General features: G+C 43.4%; 1 protein-coding gene across 2 annotated transcripts in view; it reads left to right on the top strand.

Moving 5' to 3' along the window:
- adgrl1a (adhesion G protein-coupled receptor L1a) overlaps nucleotides 1-16,888 on the top strand; it is a 114,030-nt gene that overhangs the window by 47,203 nt on the left and 49,939 nt on the right. For both annotated transcript variants that reach the window (XM_032588358.1, XM_032588359.1), the window contains exon 2: nucleotides 1,911-2,098. In XM_032588358.1, coding sequence (XP_032444249.1) covers nucleotides 2,029-2,098 — 70 coding nt within the window. In that variant the 5' untranslated portion in view covers nucleotides 1,911-2,028. The remainder of the gene's footprint in view (nucleotides 1-1,910; nucleotides 2,099-16,888) is intronic.

Raw genomic sequence — 16,888 nt, forward strand, 5'->3', positions numbered from 1 at the left:
AAAAACTCAACAAGATGTTTGAAACATTCCCCAAAGATTTTGATCCATGTTGACTTGACAGTGTCACTTAGCTGTGAAGATTCATATCTATAATGAAAATCTCCCATTGCAACACATCACAAAGGTCTTGTTTTTGTTTTAGACCATTCGTTTAGAGATTTGATGTACTCTAGATGTGCTGTGTTTAGAAATTGTCTACAGCACATCTGTTGTAATGAGAGTATTTTTGACCCCCTGTTTCCTTTGCTCCTGTGAGTCAGAAGCCGAGGTTCTTAACCTACAAAATGGTGGCCAGAGTAGGTCTCTCCCTCAAGTGCAGGCATTCGAGCATCTTGGCATCTTGTTAATAAGTGATGGCAGTATGGAGCAGTATGGAATGGACAAACAGACTGAGACCCACTCTGCGGTAATGCAGGGGCTGCTCCGGTCTGTTGTGGTAAAAAAACCAAAAAAAAAAACCAACTGTAAAAAAGTGAAGGTCTCGATTTCTCAGCCTGTCAAGGCTCAAAATCTACCCTCTGGTCATGACACATAATCGTAACCAAAGGAACAAGACCTTGTAAACAAGTGGCTGAAATGAACCTCTGACATGACCAAGAAATTTTGAGCAAGACAACTGCAACTTTGGATGTTTTCTCACTTTTTTGGGGGAACGTTCTCTGCAAACTCAGAAGATAGTTGCGATAAACATGGCCATCAATTGTGCATGGCACTAACACAATGGGATATTTAAAATCTCCCAAATCTCTCTCTTTCATTTTGTATGGACAGTTTGAACTCTGGAATGTCCATGTGAGTCAATGGTTTTCTATTTTTGGATGTACTGTTACAAATACTCATAGCTAAATTGTTTAAATTCATAATTTTTATTTGAAAATGTAACAAAATATGAATTAAATTATCATTCACAAATTAGAAAATGTGTATTTGGTTTAAAATACAAATCAAATTTATTATGCAATTCTCAACAATAGAAAATATTTTTATTTGTATCACTATGATTAAATAGCTTTAATAAAGGTTCTTTGGAACCACATAACTCGTTAGTGAAGCTGCACTTGGAAGCAAACCAATGCACTGAAACTCAAATAAAGGGTGTGCAGTATACAGCTAAATCAAAGTTTGCAAGTGAGGATGTATGCGCATACTTCTATTACCTCCTGCAATTAAATAAAAACGCAAATGTACCTTGCAATCATGCTCAAATTCCCCTCCAAACACACACATGCAGACCAATCTGTCTGTTTCATCAGCAAACTCAGCAGGAGGAGTATTAGCTATAACAACACTGTCTCTCCGGTTTTCTGTCTTTCAGCCCCTGCAGGCTCTACTGTCAAAGAATCAGAGCTCAAGTTCCAGAAAATGATTTATATCATTAGGCAAATGAGATGTGTGAGCCCTTCAGCAATGCTGACTAAGTTATCACTTTCCACTGCCTTAAATTGTATATGTGGCCATGTCGGTAAACAGACATGGAGGATACCTATTTTTCGCATGAATACAGCTCTGCTAATAGGCCTCCAAACATATGTAGCATGTCTGATTCAATAAAGTATCTAAACACTTCAGAGTGATGAGCTGGTGGTGTCAACAGCTGTCTCCATCACCCCTTGCTCAAATTGGCTTCAGCCGTGCCACCTGATCAAGGCACTTGACCATCACACAATGAGCCAACTCTTTTCTTCTCCCAGTACAATGTCAACTGCACCATGCCACTTCTGAGCCTCTTAGCTTTACTCAGTCCTGAGTTTTTACATATTGCACCGATAAAAGCAGTGCAAGATAGCATTGCAGATAGGTATAGGGAAAAAATAAACAGACTGATAAAAGAATGACTCCTATTTTTCCCTTGTAGGCCCTTTTCAGTGTTTTGATTTTTAACCTGCTGTTTCTAACCTTTCTGCCTACAGGGTCACCGTCAGGGAGGGTGTGAGCTGAGGAAAGTGGCACCCCACGCACCCGTGCCTGCTGACCACCTTCAAGCTTTAGCATCCGTCCTTTTTCCTGTCTCCCTGCTAAGCTTCAAACATGGCTCTGGCGATCTGGATCATCTTCAGCTCTTTTGTGGCTTTTAGCAACATTGCCCCTTCCTCTCAGGGTAGGTTTTTATCTCTGTGGTATAATATTTCTTTTAGAGTGTACTGAAAAACATTGTGCTTCTTTACAGATTTCTTCTGTTTTTGCTTTTTTTGTCACACTTAAATGTTTTACATAATCAAACATTGTTTAATACCAGATAAAAAAATATATATATAGTAAATAAAAAATTATGTTTTTAAATTAGGATTTTTTTATTTTGAAAAACAAGGGCAATGCAAAACAGCCTGGGCATATGTGAAAAAGTGATGCTTCCAATAAACCTTGGTGAAACAACTGCCATCAATCATATGTGATAAGCGGCAATGAGCCTTTTATATCTACTGAGAATTTTTTTCTCGGTTGGCTTCTTTGCAAAATAATTTTAATTTAGCCAAGTTGTGAAGTTCTCTCTGTTAAGATTGTGTTACAGCATCGGAATCAGATTTAAGTCTTTCACTTTTTCTAGGTCACTTTGAAGCCCTTAAATTGTTTGTTTTTGAGCTATTTAGATGTGGACTTACTGTTTCTGATCAATATGTAGCAGCATAATCCAGGTGCACTAAAGTTCAAAAACCGTTGAGCAGATATTCTGGTGGTATTGGTCATGCAGAGCTCTCCCACACATACCATTTCAGCTCAGTTTGTTTCTTTATGAACTGACCTCACTGATCTGAGACTTGGGGCCTGTTTGGTTTTATTAACTACTTAATGCCTTAATAATTGGAAGTCTTACTTGAAAACTGCTTTTTGTATCTGTTTCAGTTTTCTTTGACATCAAAGCTTGTTCAAAACTCTGAAACATTTGGCAGTGACCAAATAGGAAAACACTCTGTCTATAATGAAGCAAAATAAAATAATAGTATTTATCTGCATTCAGAGCTTGTACTCACTTATTCATTTATTTTTTAGAAAACAAAATGTGTTTCTAACTACATATCGATTCCCTGACTTACCTTATAATGCTAGGTAGAAGCTCTTAAGCACTGTTCCCTGTTGCAGCTCTGACTGGACTATTGCAAATGAGGATGTAATATTTATATGTTAGCTGTTTGATGAAGGTTGTAAGCGTATTGACTTGCTGACCAGGCTAGAAAAGCTGTACTTCATTAACCGTTTCTCATATGAGACGAGGCCAGGATGTGTGCGCAAGGTGGGAAGTGATGTGAGAGTGTCAATAAAATTTCTCGTCATCTTGCTGTGAGGTGGAGCATGGCGAGAGAATAGGAGGGAATCCGTGCATGTAATGGTGCCATATGTGTGACCTCTTTGAATGTGCCATGTACCATGAGATATTGCATTTTCTGTGTGTGCGCACGGGGCGTTGTAAGCTTGGCAGCAGGTCACCTGGCTGGGCTCAAGTAACGCTGGAGGGTGTGTGTGTATACGTGTTGGAAGATGTGTATGAGAGACGGAGCAGAGATTGCAGGGAGGACGAGGGGGGGGGAGCTGTTGAGTGTCCTGCTAGTGGCCCACCACACAGATAGCAGCACACCATCTGCTGTATGCTCTCAGTCAGCTCCGTGCCAGCAGTCTGCTGGGTGATGGACAGCTAAGATGAGGAGGAGGGGCTTCAACAAGACAGGGTCACCGCATGGAGTAACGTCAAAGGAGGAGTTTAAGAATATGCAGGAGAGCGAGAGAGAGAGTGAAATTAAAATGTGTTTATGCCCACTTGTGTAAGTATTGGCTCCATCATTCTCTGATTTGGAAGCTTCATTTCTAATTTGAGTAGGTACCGTTCTTTCCATCTTAATTTGGCAGCTTTCTGGAAATTGGATTTGCATACATCCTGCTTCATTCCTTTTGTGTTGTGGTACAACGTGCATGGCTGTGAGTATTTGTGAGAAGATAAGCTTAAAATATCTGCATGACCTGGCTCTTCAGGACTATTAATAATGCATTAATAAATCAATTGAATATCATCCCTATTTAGCTCAGGAGCACAGGCACAGCATTTGGTTTGATGAAATTAAGATTTTTTTTTTTTAATAAATAATGGCACATGCTCATGCACACCCACACTGTTGTGGTGCTCAGAATGTTGGCAGTAAAAATCTGGCATAGATTCATTGTCTCTATTGTAGTGTGACCAGAGGAGCGGGAGAGAAATGGAAAAGAAAACAAGGGAAGTAGGTCCTAAAGGAAGGGAACGGGGTTTTGATGTGATGAGAGCTGCGGAAATCAGTCTCAGACTAATCAAAGCTCATTTGAAAAGCGACATGAGCATCACACATGGCTTCACTGTCTAATGTCTACTCCTGCTCTCCCTTGGTGCTCTCTCCAACTAATCTGCCAGGCTTTAACCCCACTTCGCTCCTGGCTGCACATTCTAATATTTACCACTAACTCTCACACATTTATTCTCCTCTTAAATCTGCTCTTTAGTAAAAATATCCCTAACCAGCATGAGCTTAGTGTGTGTACTTCTTTCTCACATATTCTGTCTTGCATCGTAAAAATATTTCCACTTAAATCACTGTAGTCCATTACTCTTCTTCTAAACACAGGGGCTCTGTGAAGAACAAATTAGTAGTACGTACTACTGAGAAGGAAAATGATTAGAGTTTTAAATTAAATAATGACGATCATTCTTGATAATTTTATTTATTTGCTTTTTATTTTTTCAATAATTCTGAAATTTGTGCAGTACACTTACCAGTGCTTCTGAGAGCAACATTTTGCGGCAAATCTTTTATAGTGCTTTTCTGCACTTATTTAATGGAAGTTTCTTTCTTCCTATTATCAACTGTTTTTACGATCGACTTTGAGTCATTGTAACACATCAAAAATCTCTGATATAAGCCATTTAATTTTAGCTCTGGCTGTATGTTCTGGGTTGTCGTTCTGCTGGAAAATGGTCCTCTGCCCCAATAGCAAAACATTTGTCTTTTTTTGCCCCTTTGTTGCAAATGACAAATAAAACCTCTTGTGACTATCCTTAAAGTTGACTTCCTTCCATAAGAGTCATATGTGAGCATAAATAATGGTTTTCTTGTCAACAAATTCTCCCCTGAGTAGTCAGTCTCTCCTGCTCCTCCAGAGATACCACGGACATCTTGATTTATTATTTTATCTTCATGATGGTATTTATTCACAAATGTTTTCTAAAACTAAAACTTGAGGCCTTAACAAGACAGGTTTATTCCTCCTTAGCTTAAATGGCATCCAGATTCATTCTGCTCACTAATTTAGTAACTTCACCAGGCAATTGGTTGATATCCTGGGATTTATTTCAGGATATCAAAATCAAGCATCATGCTTTCTGATATTTACTTCAAAAAATATAGTATTCCACTACAAAATATGTCCTACTTTGTGGCAGTCTGTCACTTAAAATTCAAATGAAATTGATTCAAACATGACAAAATGTGGGAAAATAAGGGGCATGAATACTTTAAGGGGACTTTGTACCTTGACAAAGTGAATGTCGCACTGACTTAATGCTTGAGAATGTACCGTAGTTGATGCGCAGTGCCATTGATGTGAAAATCCATTAGGCTTGCTTAATGTGGCAGGCACGGGAGGCAGCTGTGCCGTACGTGATGAAGCCCTGACACAGAACTTTCAATTACAAAAGCAGCAGCGTTGGTGTAAACATGGCGGTTCGTATTTATGCGCACTGGTGATGGCAGGCATACTATTATGGGACTATTTGTATTTTCTTCCTTTCAGACCATAAATGTAATTTTGCAAACACTCCGTGCGCTGGATATTTACATATACTGCTTGTACACGGGAACACTGCTTGACGTGAACACACAGCCGACTAGGTGTGTGGGTCCAAGTGTGTGCTTGTGCCAGTTATAGGTTGATGCCAGTGCCAGCTGACTGGTTGAATCTGTTCTCATCTCCCCTGTATTTAAGCCTTTGCTCTAAGATCAGTCGTGTGGAAAGGCCCCTGGCCCTTAAGTGCACAGGCAGACATTTTTATCTGTCTAGCCCTCCACTCTCCTTTTTTTTCTTCCCTGGCCCATTCCCCTGAACAGCAGCTATTATTTAAAGATGTGGGACTAGCTGTTTTTACACATCTTTTCGACAAAGTGCCTGCTCCCCCAACTGTCTTTGGTCGGTGACATAATGTCTGGAAGCAGACTGATCCCAGTGTATTATTTGGCTCTCTGTAAGGCAGGGATGAGCTGCTGCTATTCATTATGTGACCGATGAAGAATTAATCTCACCCTAGTAGAACTGCACAATCACAATATTAATATTTAGTAGAATATTATATTTCAGGTGTCCATAGAAATTTTGCATACCATTAATATATGTGGCCTGTTCATTGGAGGCCACATAAAAATAAAAGAACAAAAATATACACTTGATCTACATTTGAGGTGTTAAATTTGGCAAATTTGAGCAGATTTTAATGAAGGAGAGGCAAGAAAATGGATGCTTCATAATTGATATTGTAATTTTATTATCAAGCAATTACATTGTTCTTCCCATACCTAGCCAGAAGAGAAGTTACAATTCAAGGAGACCAGAAACACTGCCCTTAAGTAACACTGAGTATTGAATTTTAAATAAAAAAAGGGAAAGTAAAAAAAGACTTTTGTTCTGGTGATAAAGTTTTTACCCTGTGACCTTCTCACAATTGCATAAGAATTGTGTCGCCAGCTGTATAATAGCAATAAAACTTGAGAAAAGTCAATAAAGCAGTTATGCTCTTAAACTTACTATGTGCACTTATGTCCATCGAACACCTTATTGCATTACTTGAGTATGTTGTAAAAACTCATGGTTGTGCATTTTTCTTTGGACACATTGAAAAACTGTCACTGCTCATAAATAATGTCTTGGATTAATGCTATTAGATGATCTAAATCAGGCAGAACTTAAAAAATATCAAATATTAAAAATAAGTCTTTAATATAAAATCAACTATTCCAGTTTTTAAGGCACAGCTTTATATTCTGTTTAATGACATTAATAAATGTAATTAAAATTGTGCATATATTTGTTCACCTCGAAGGATTTGTATGTTTACTAATGATTCTCTTTTTACCTGCAAAATTGTGCAGTAACTACATTTTATGACTAATTTACTGCAAACCTTTTTCAAATAAAACAATAAAACAATAAATCAGATGGTGATTTCTAGTAATATGCAAAACTCCTCCCTGCTGCAACTTTATTCTTGTGTCTCTAGGATTTATAAGTTAAAATCTTGAATTTACTTTCTGAGCAAATTATTTTCAAAAGCAGATTTTTCTTTTCAAGCTAAATAACACAACATAGCTCCTGCCGTTAGGTTTTTTTTTGTAAGTATTTGAGATATGGATGCAGCATCACCATAATCATAAAACCTTAACCAATACATTAGTTTATTTTCCATCTTTTTACTGATCAAAACCTGATGTGATGAAAGTGGGTTGAGCTTATTAGTAGTGTGTTAGATACAAGTAAGAATATTTATTGTTCCAGGAGCTTGTGAATATTGCAAATCATTTGGATTTTGCAATGAAGAACTTCCTTTAAAGTCTAACTTTTCTTCCATGTCTTGTGTGTACATGTGTAGGGGTGTGCGTGAACATGTTTGTGTGTGGTCTTCGAGCCATTTTATTCTTCCACATCTTATTAGCAACATTTTGTTCTTCTCACTTTTCCACCTCCTAACACTCACCTCTCATTTTCTTCCAATCTCTCTTCTGTTTCTTCCATAACACCTCAGCTATTACTCCCCCTCCCTAAGTTGTGATATCCTACACCCAACCAACCCGCCAGCCTCCCCCAAATCCCCTTTCTTATGCCGGACTTCTATTTCTCTTGTGGGAGCTTTATGTCTTTCTCTTCTAACTCAGGTTTTTTACGTTGTATTTTTCCAACCCTCTCCAGCTTGTCACTTTACCCTACTTTCTGTTCAGTCTCCCTCCTTTAGATTAACCTGGCTGCTTCCTCCCAGCTGCTCTGTTTTTCTTTCTTTACCCTTTTCATACCATCTGTTATTCGCATACAGCTCTTATCATTGTCATTTTTCTCTCTAACGCTCCTTTACCTCTTACAGTCTTCTCTCATCCCTCGTTTGCTACCTCCTCCGTCGCCCTTGTTGTATGGGGGTTTCTATGCTCTTCAAAGCCCTTGGCTGCGAGCAGTAGATCACAGCGAGGCCTGTGTGAGTGAAAGGTTAATGGATGGCCTTTGAACATATATTGGAAGTAGGGGTGGGTGGGCAGAAGGAGGGACATGCCGGGGCGGAGAGGCAGCATATTCTCTGAACACCTCCCTTTGAAGTATGACGCAGGTCGCTCTCATGTGCCTTTGCTTGTACACGGGGGTTGTGCCATTTTGTTAGTTCAGTCGTTCGCAGTGTTAGTGCAAATGTGTTTGTGACCATTTTGTTTATGTTTGCTTGTATTCATATGTGTACAGGACCACGTTAGCTTGTATATATTGATTTGTGTACAACAAGCAAACTCCTACAGAAAAGAAAGGGGACTGTGCTCCTGTCTGTTCAGCCATGTGATAGCCACATCCTTTTTCTTGTGATCTTTTTGATAACTTTGAGGCTTTGCATCATTGAAGGATTGTGTTTGTGTATTGGACATTGCTGCTTTGAAAGCCAACCAAACACAGAAAAGCAGCATTCAGCTTCTACCCACCAAAAATCTGGGACAAACTTCCAGAAAACTGCAAAACAGCTGAAACACTGAGTTCCTTTACATCAGAACTAAGAACCCACCTAATAAGAGTTGCTTTTGAACCATAATAAATGGAACATTGACCAATATATTCTACTTGCATTGATGATTTTGATACTGGCATTTGTCAAGATGTAATGTTTGTCACTGGCTTCTCAATTGTTGACAGTATGTTGTTTTTATAACATTTTATTTTTGTTTTTTTATGATTTGAAGCTCTTTTAACTGCTTTCATGCTGAAATGTGCTATACAAATAAGCTTGATCAATTGATTGATGATTGACAATTAAAATTTTGTTACATTTGAAGCACAATTTTTTCTTGAAATTAATATGAGTTTTGCTGATGACCTGACACTATGTGGTACACAATGGAAGAAAACGAGTACATAATATGCTAGCTTTTGTATTAATCAATTTAAAAACCTGAAAATGTTCATTTGCTTTCAGCTCTGAATTATTCCTTTACTTAAACACATTGTACAGAAATTAGCTTCACAAATGTGCAGGAGTACCCTACTGTGCACAGTAGAGACTGAAATGTTTGCTGAGCTCCAGGCACAATGGGCAGCAGGTTCTCTTCTTCTGTGCATTGAAAACACCAGAAACAGTCAGAAAAAGACAACAAACAACTGAATTAAGGTTAAAACTGAAATATAATTTTTGTTTTGAGTTTTATATCCAATTCCAGTAGAGTCAGTGCCCCCTCTTTCATGAACCTCACCACACATCACCGACCTCCCCATGATATCCTCTGCATCAAACTTTACACTGGATATAAGGCAGAATGGCAACTGCCAACCCAAGTCTCTTTTACTGGCTAGCCAGACATGGTGGCATAATTTGCTACTCCATTGAACATGTCTCCACTCCATAGTCCAATGGCAGCATGCTTCACACCATGATATGCTACACTTTTCGTTGCACTTGGATGCAGCTACTTGGCCATCGAAACATATTTGATGAAGCTCTATCAACACAGAGATCAGCCACAGGAGGTGTGTGATCTGAAGGTCACATGAAGTTTTGAGGTCAATATTGACTCTGCAGAAAGTTGGTGTCCTATGCAGGAGATACGCCTCAGTGTCTGCTGATCGCACCTAGCTATTTTACTTGATCTATCACTCTGTGGCTGAGTTGATGTGATTCCCAATTGCTATTGCTTTGACCTAAATCCACCAACAGTTGACTGTGGAATATTTAATAGTCAGGAGGCATTGCATTGTGTAGTTTTAGTTTGTTCCCTCACAGCATAGAGGTTGCTAAAATGAGGCAAATAATATTCTCCTGAGAATTTTAATTTAGATGGACATTTTTTCTTCTTTAAAGGTCTGTACTCATTCCATAGTCTTTCAATTTCCAGATGATGGACTTAGTAGTTCAGATGTTGATTCAAGGTTTTGGATATTGATTTACCAGGTAGACTCTATGAATTGATATTTTGACTTTTGGTTATTGGATGCACTGCTTTTATTTTTGGGGTACCACAGTACCACACAAATGCACACTCCACTTCACAGCTCTTTTTTATAAAAACAACACCAACAAAAATTAAATAAAAATAGCATAAAACCATTCATAATTTCCTTACATTCCACACATTCTGTAAAAAAAATTAATCATTTGAATTTCTCTCTTAGACCGCAACCCAACTTATTATTATTATTACTACAGTCACAGTTCTGATTACAGATGCTCTCAGTAATCACAATCACAGTAATCACCAACACAAATGCACTCATCACAAAAATCCAAGGTGTTGTGTCTGTCTGTATCAACCATGTCGTGGACTGCGGTGAGGGTTGTTTGTGGACTATAAATTCATAATAACTGGCAGCAAGCTTTGGCTGACATCCAAGGACAAAGAGGAAAGAAAGGAAAGAGGAAAAATAGAGGGATAAGGACAGATTAAAGAAGTGAAACTGGTAAAACAGTGAGTAAAGGATTAGAATACAATGAAAAGCTAAGAAGGTGGATGTAAAGAATAAATAGAAAACGATATTATGATATTGGTTAGATGAAGTGGTGGACAGATGATGATTAAATAGGCTAAATGAGAAATTTTGCAGTTTTAGAAATTGGATGAGGGATTGAGAGATGGTGTAGAGGTAAAAAAAAGAGAGAAAAAACATGAAGTGCATTATACTGCAGATAAAAAGTAATATAAGTATTTGAGGTATTCAGATGTGTAACAGGTTGAAGAAGACACAGGAGCAAAAAAAAATGATTAGTGGGTATGCATGTCTTGTAAAAGTACACACAGACACTGCCCACACATTCAACACACTCTTAGTATATAAGAAGGTTAATTAAGTCTCTAATACAGCAGCAGAACCAGTCTTTGACACTCATTTTTACTAACAAAACACTGAATGCAGCTTGCAACTTCTCCAAATGCACACACAAATCTCCCTAAAAGCCCATCCACCCTTTCATTCCTCTCTTCATTTGTCCTCCTGCTTTCATCAATTTCATTTATTCCTTCTCTCACTATTTTTCTAACTTTCCTATATCTGCTTCTGTCAACTCTTCATTTATTTACCTCCCCCCTAGCTGTTTTCCTGCAGCACCTGGAGCTTTACTTCACCATAGTGTTTACATGAATCTATATGAATCTGGGTCTGACTCACTGTCTCCCAGCTCACCCTCTGTAATACTTGTTGGAAACACAGAAAGGAGAAAAGTTGTGCGAGGCCCGCTACATCGCTCCTCTCTCCGGGGAGATGGAGGATACTCTCCACTGGGTGAATCTCCTACTTTTTAGGCAGGCTGACTTTTATTTTGGGCTATGCTGTTTCGCCCCATTGAGGCGATTTTATTGCATAATTAGATGCCAGCACTAGCAATAATTTGGTTTGACAGTATGAGCACGTCTAGTCTCGCCTTCCCACTCAAGTTTGCGGGCGCGCGTGTGTGTGTTGTTCGGAGTCTCAGAGGCTTTTTTTTAACTGCCCATCTTAATCTCTTTGCTTTCGCATGCTAGTTCCCCCCAGAGCAAAGTTTGTCAACACACACTGAGAGTTCTGGAGGTTGAGGATGGATGAGGATGGGTGGTTGTGTGTTTCTGCCTCTAAGATATGTGTTTGCACAGGGATGTGTGTTAGCAGTGGGGCATGTTGGGTTCTCTTATGAATGATGTAATGTTATGGACTGTGGTGTAATTCAATTTAGTTAGCGGGTTGGGCCATAGAAGAAGTGTTGAGCAAATCGGAACAATAGAGATTTTGTTTCTCTCCTATCTGCCTTATTCCTTTAATGCCAGATCTCTTGTGCCACCATAAAAAAGCGTGTAGCAGTGCACTAGTTTCTAGTTTGTTTCTGATAACCTTTGCTATATATCTTTTTTTGTGTTTAGGCTTGACTCAGCTCCATCCGTGTGAACATGTGCCTCCTTGGCCTGGCTTTGTGGTCTGACCTTACAGTTAAGCTGGTGACTCCACATACAGTCACTCCTCATCTCATCTTCTGCTTTGCCTATAGCAGTCATTGGAGTCAGAGAGGAGATAAGATCCCAGCATTGAGGCCACCATTCCAACCATACGCAGAGACGCAAACACACACACACGCAGTGTCCAACAAGCTCATACAGCCCCCAGCCCCAGCATCATCATGTTAGGCCTTTAGGTTTGTCTCAGAGTGTCACTTTGTCACAACTTCTCAGCTTGAAGGCTGCCTGAATGTGACATTTCTGGCCGCGCTGCCTGAGCTCGTCCACAGTGACAGTCCATGCTCCAGCGAGTCATTACACTAACTTGGAGTGCTAAGTGACTCGCTAAGATGCAGCGCTAAACTGATAAAGTGGGGTAGAAATTGGTCTGGATAAATCTCATCGAGAGAAGGGTTTCTATCACAGACTTCTTGGCTCTGTTCAGTGACTGTAAAATTTACCGTACTCCCTTGGCAGCTTTCATGTGAACCTTTAAAATTGTAAGGAAATTAGGTCTTTGGCTGGTGCAAATTATAATGGCATATGAAAATGTATGTCATAGATGTTTCTAACCTACCTACACTACTAGCTATTAGTGTTTAAGTTGGGATTTATTTTAAAAATGTATGTGGTAAGGATCACATTTAAACCCGATTTCTGTTCTAGAATAACCCCTCTGTAAAAAAGGACTTCTGGCACTAGTTTTCCTATTTTCTGGGCTAATGGTTACAAATATCAAGGACTGCAGCAAAAGACAGTCTGATTACCCCAAAATATAGTTTTCCAGTTAACAAGTCAGCCACAGGGTCACTGGGTTCCATAAGGTATACCTTATTCCTTTTGTGACTTGTAGAACTTTTGACAAATTCCAAGATCAACACTTTCAATCCATCATTATTGAGAAAACTTTCAGAATGGTGCCGTCAAGGTTCAAATATTTGAACATGTTGAAATCAAGGTGCTTTGACATTTGAAACATAAAGTAGAGGATTAAATGTTAATTTTCTTACTTTTTATGTTTCACCTTATACGATTCTGACTACTTATGCAGCAAACATACATTGCTAACTGTCAGGATCTGTGTTTTTCTGTGTTTATTTAGAGTTTTCTGTGTCCTTAGTCTCTTCGTTGTCCTGTCCTCCCCTTGATTGTTCCCAGGTGTGTCTCGTTTCTGTGATTACCCTCCTGTGTATTTAACTCCACCTGTGTTCCTTGTTCCTCGTCGGGTCCTCGTCAACGTCACGTCAATGTCCAGTCTAGTCGTCCTCAGTGTTTCCTTGTGCCTGCTGTTCGTTGTTGGACTTATTTATCATTAAAAACATCATATTCATCATACCTGGGTCCGCTGCATCTGCCTCACCACTCCACCTCACACCGCTTCATGACAGAAGGACCCGACCAGACCGATCGGTGAGGCTGCTAACATGGACCCAGCACTCAGGAGGTTACCTCCTAAAGGGCAGAGCGGCCCGAGGCGGAGGTCCGGCAGGGAGGACAGGGAGCTGGCTGAAGCCCTCGCCGACCTGCAGCGGGAGCTATTCCGGGGGACAAGACTGGTGTTGGCACCCCCCGGATATGGCCCCCGTCGATACCTCCGTCCGGGAAGCCAGCGACCTGAGCCGCCGGTGGAGCCGGCCCCTCGTCGCTTTCCGGAGCCGCCACCTCCGCTGCCCGCTCGGAGACAGCGACGTGAGCCGCCGGCAGACCCGGTCCCTCGTCGCTTTCCGGAGCCGCCACCTCCACGGTCAGCCCGGAGACAGCGACGTGAGCCGCCGGTGGACCCGGCCCCTCGTCGCCTTCCGGATCCGTCACCTCCGCTGCCATATCGGAGACAGCGACGTGAGCCGCCGGTGCACCCGGCCCCTCGTCGCTTTCCGGAGCCGCCACCTCCGCTGCCCGCTCGGAGACAACGACGTGAGCCGCCGGTGCACCCGGCCCCTCGTCGCTTTCCGGACCCGCAGCCGTTTCCCAGGCTTCGCTCCGGCTCACCTCCGCAGCCGTTTCCAAGGCTTCGCTGCGGCTCGCCCCCGCGGCCGGTTCCAAGGCTTCGCTGCGGCTCGCCCCCGCGGCCGGTTCCAAGGCTTCGCTGCGGCTCGCCCCCGCGGCCGGTTCCAAGGCTTCGCTGCGGCTCGCCCCCGCGGCCGGTTCCAAGGCTTCGCTGCGGCTCGCCCCCGCGGCCGGTTCCAAGGCTTCGCTGCGGCTCGCCCCCGCGGCCGGTTCCAAGGCTTCGCTGCGGCTCGCCTACGCGGCCGGTTCCAAGGCTTCGCTCCGGCGCACCCGAGGCCGAGTCAGCCGGCGTTCCAGCCGGCGCACCCGAGGCCGAATCAGCCGGCGTTCCAGCCGGCGCACCCGAGGCCGAATCAGCCGGCGTTCCAGCCGGCGCACCCGAGGCCGAATCAGCCGGCGTTCCAGCCGGCGCACCCGAGGCCGAATCAGCCGGCGTTCCAGCCGGCGCACCCGAGGCCGAATCAGCCGGCGTTCCAGCCGGCGCACCTTCCGAGACTCCCAGTGTTCCTTCCGAGACCCAGACCCCCAGCGTTCCTTCCGAGACTCCCTGCGTTCCTCCAGAGACTCCCTGCGTTCCGACTCTGACTCCCTGCGTTCCGACTCTGACTCCCTGCGTTCCGACTCTGACTCCCTGCGTTCCTCCAGAGACCCTGACCTCCAGCGTTCCTCCAGAGACCCTGACCTCCAGCGTACCTCCAGAGACCCTGACCTCCAGCGTACCTCCAGAGACCCTGACCCCCAGCGTTCCACCCGAGACCGAGACCCCCAGCGTTCCACCCGAGACCGAGACCCCCAGCGTTCCACCCGAGACCGAGACCCCCAGCGTTCCACCCGAGACCGAGACCCCCAGCGTTCCACCCGAGACCGAGACCCCCAGCGTTCCACCCGAGACCCCTTGTGCTCCGACCGAGACCCCTTGTGCTCCGACCGAGACCCCTTGTGCTCCGACCGAGACCCCCTGTGCTCCACCAGAGACCCTGCCTCGGGGGGCTCGTCGTCGCCGTCTGTGGGCGGCCCCCGGGACTCATCGCCACCTCCAGCGCCGGGGACGGCCGCCGGACCGCCTCCGGGGTTCCCGCCCCCAGCGCCGCGGACGGCCGCCGGACGGCCTCCGTGGTTCCCGCATCCAGCGCCGCGGACGGCCGCCGGACCGCCTCCGTGGTTCCCGCCTCCAGCGCCGCGGACGGCCGCCGGACCGCCTCCGTGGTTCCCGCCTCCAGCGCCGCGGACGGCCGCCGGACCGCCTCTGTGGTTCCCGCCTCCAGCGCCGCGGACGGCCGCCGGACCGCCTCTGTGGTTCCCGCCTCCAGCGCCGCGGACGGCCGCCGGACCACCTCCGTGGTTCCCGCCGCCGCGGACGACCGCCGGACCACCTCCGTGGTTCCCGCCTCCTTTGCCTCCGCCCACCCTGTGGGTAGTTTTTTGTTTCTTTTTGGACTCTTGGCCCTTCCCGTGTTTCCGCCCGCAATGGTGGGTTGTTTTTTGTTATTTTGGACTCTGGCCCGCCGTCCAGCGCCCCTCCGCCCACCCTTGTTGTGTTTTTGTTTTTTGGGCGTCTAGTAGCCGCCCTTGAGGGGGGGGTACTGTCAGGATCTGTGTTTTTCTGTGTTTATTTAGAGTTTTCTGTGTCCTTAGTCTCTTCGTTGTCCTGTCCTCCCCTTGATTGTTCCCAGGTGTGTCTCGTTTCTGTGATTACCCTCCTGTGTATTTAACTCCACCTGTGTTCCTTGTTCCTCGTCGGGTCCTCGTCAACGTCACGTCAATGTCCAGTCTAGTCGTCCTCAGTGTTTCCTTGTGCCTGCTGTTCGTTGTTGGACTTATTTATCATTAAAAACATCATATTCATCATACCTGGGTCCGCTGCATCTGCCTCACCACCAACACCACCGCACTTCATGACACTAACAGAACATTATCACACCCTTTCTGTTTTAAATTTCTGTTACAATTTAGAATCATGTGAATTTATGTCTTCACATAAATTCTGTTGCCTTTGTTTTTCGCAACTCTAATGTCAGAAGATGTTGTAAGTGATGGGAAAGTGTTCTTTCTGCAATTGACCAACAGTGCACAGCAGCAGATGGAAGTGAGGAACTTTTATGCCACTCTGACAACACTTCAGTCTGACAACACTTCAGCCTGACAACACTTCAGTTACTATGACACTTTCTCCGGGATGAACTGAAATTGAAATCGGAACGGAATGTAGGGAAAATTTTTATGCCTTTAAAACTGTGACTTTTTAAAAGCTTTGCATGACGTGACACTGACGATCAATCAATCCCTGCTATGAAAATTAAGAAATGTAGGAAAACTTTGAAAGTTCAGAAAAACTTCACACTAACACTAACAAATAAACAGAACAACACTGGAAGCAGTAATCCTCTCTTGAGTTGCATGAAATCTTTACAAGCATTTTTGTTTTTGCACCTCTGTCCAGGAGCATGATATTAATGTGTGGATAATAATGGTGGGGAAAGAAGGAGTGAGTAACGACTAGTCTTGCTTGTGCAAAATTATGTTCTTGTTTAATGGTCTAAGCATCTATCAACCCTCAGGCTTTAATTACTGTGTGAGGATAATGAGTCAAATCCAATCAGTTCTCTCTCTTGCTCTTAATTTGTATGAAGCTTCTACTTTGAAGCCAACCACTTGAAGCTCTCACACCAGCTGCCCTGGAGTAACACCAGGCTTCTGTCAGTGGGGTGTGTTTATGCATGTGACCTCTGTCTCTTCCA

The sequence above is a fragment of the Xiphophorus hellerii genome, chromosome 16, assembly GCF_003331165.1.
Source record: "Xiphophorus hellerii strain 12219 chromosome 16, Xiphophorus_hellerii-4.1, whole genome shotgun sequence".
NCBI lineage: Eukaryota > Metazoa > Chordata > Actinopteri > Cyprinodontiformes > Poeciliidae > Xiphophorus > Xiphophorus hellerii.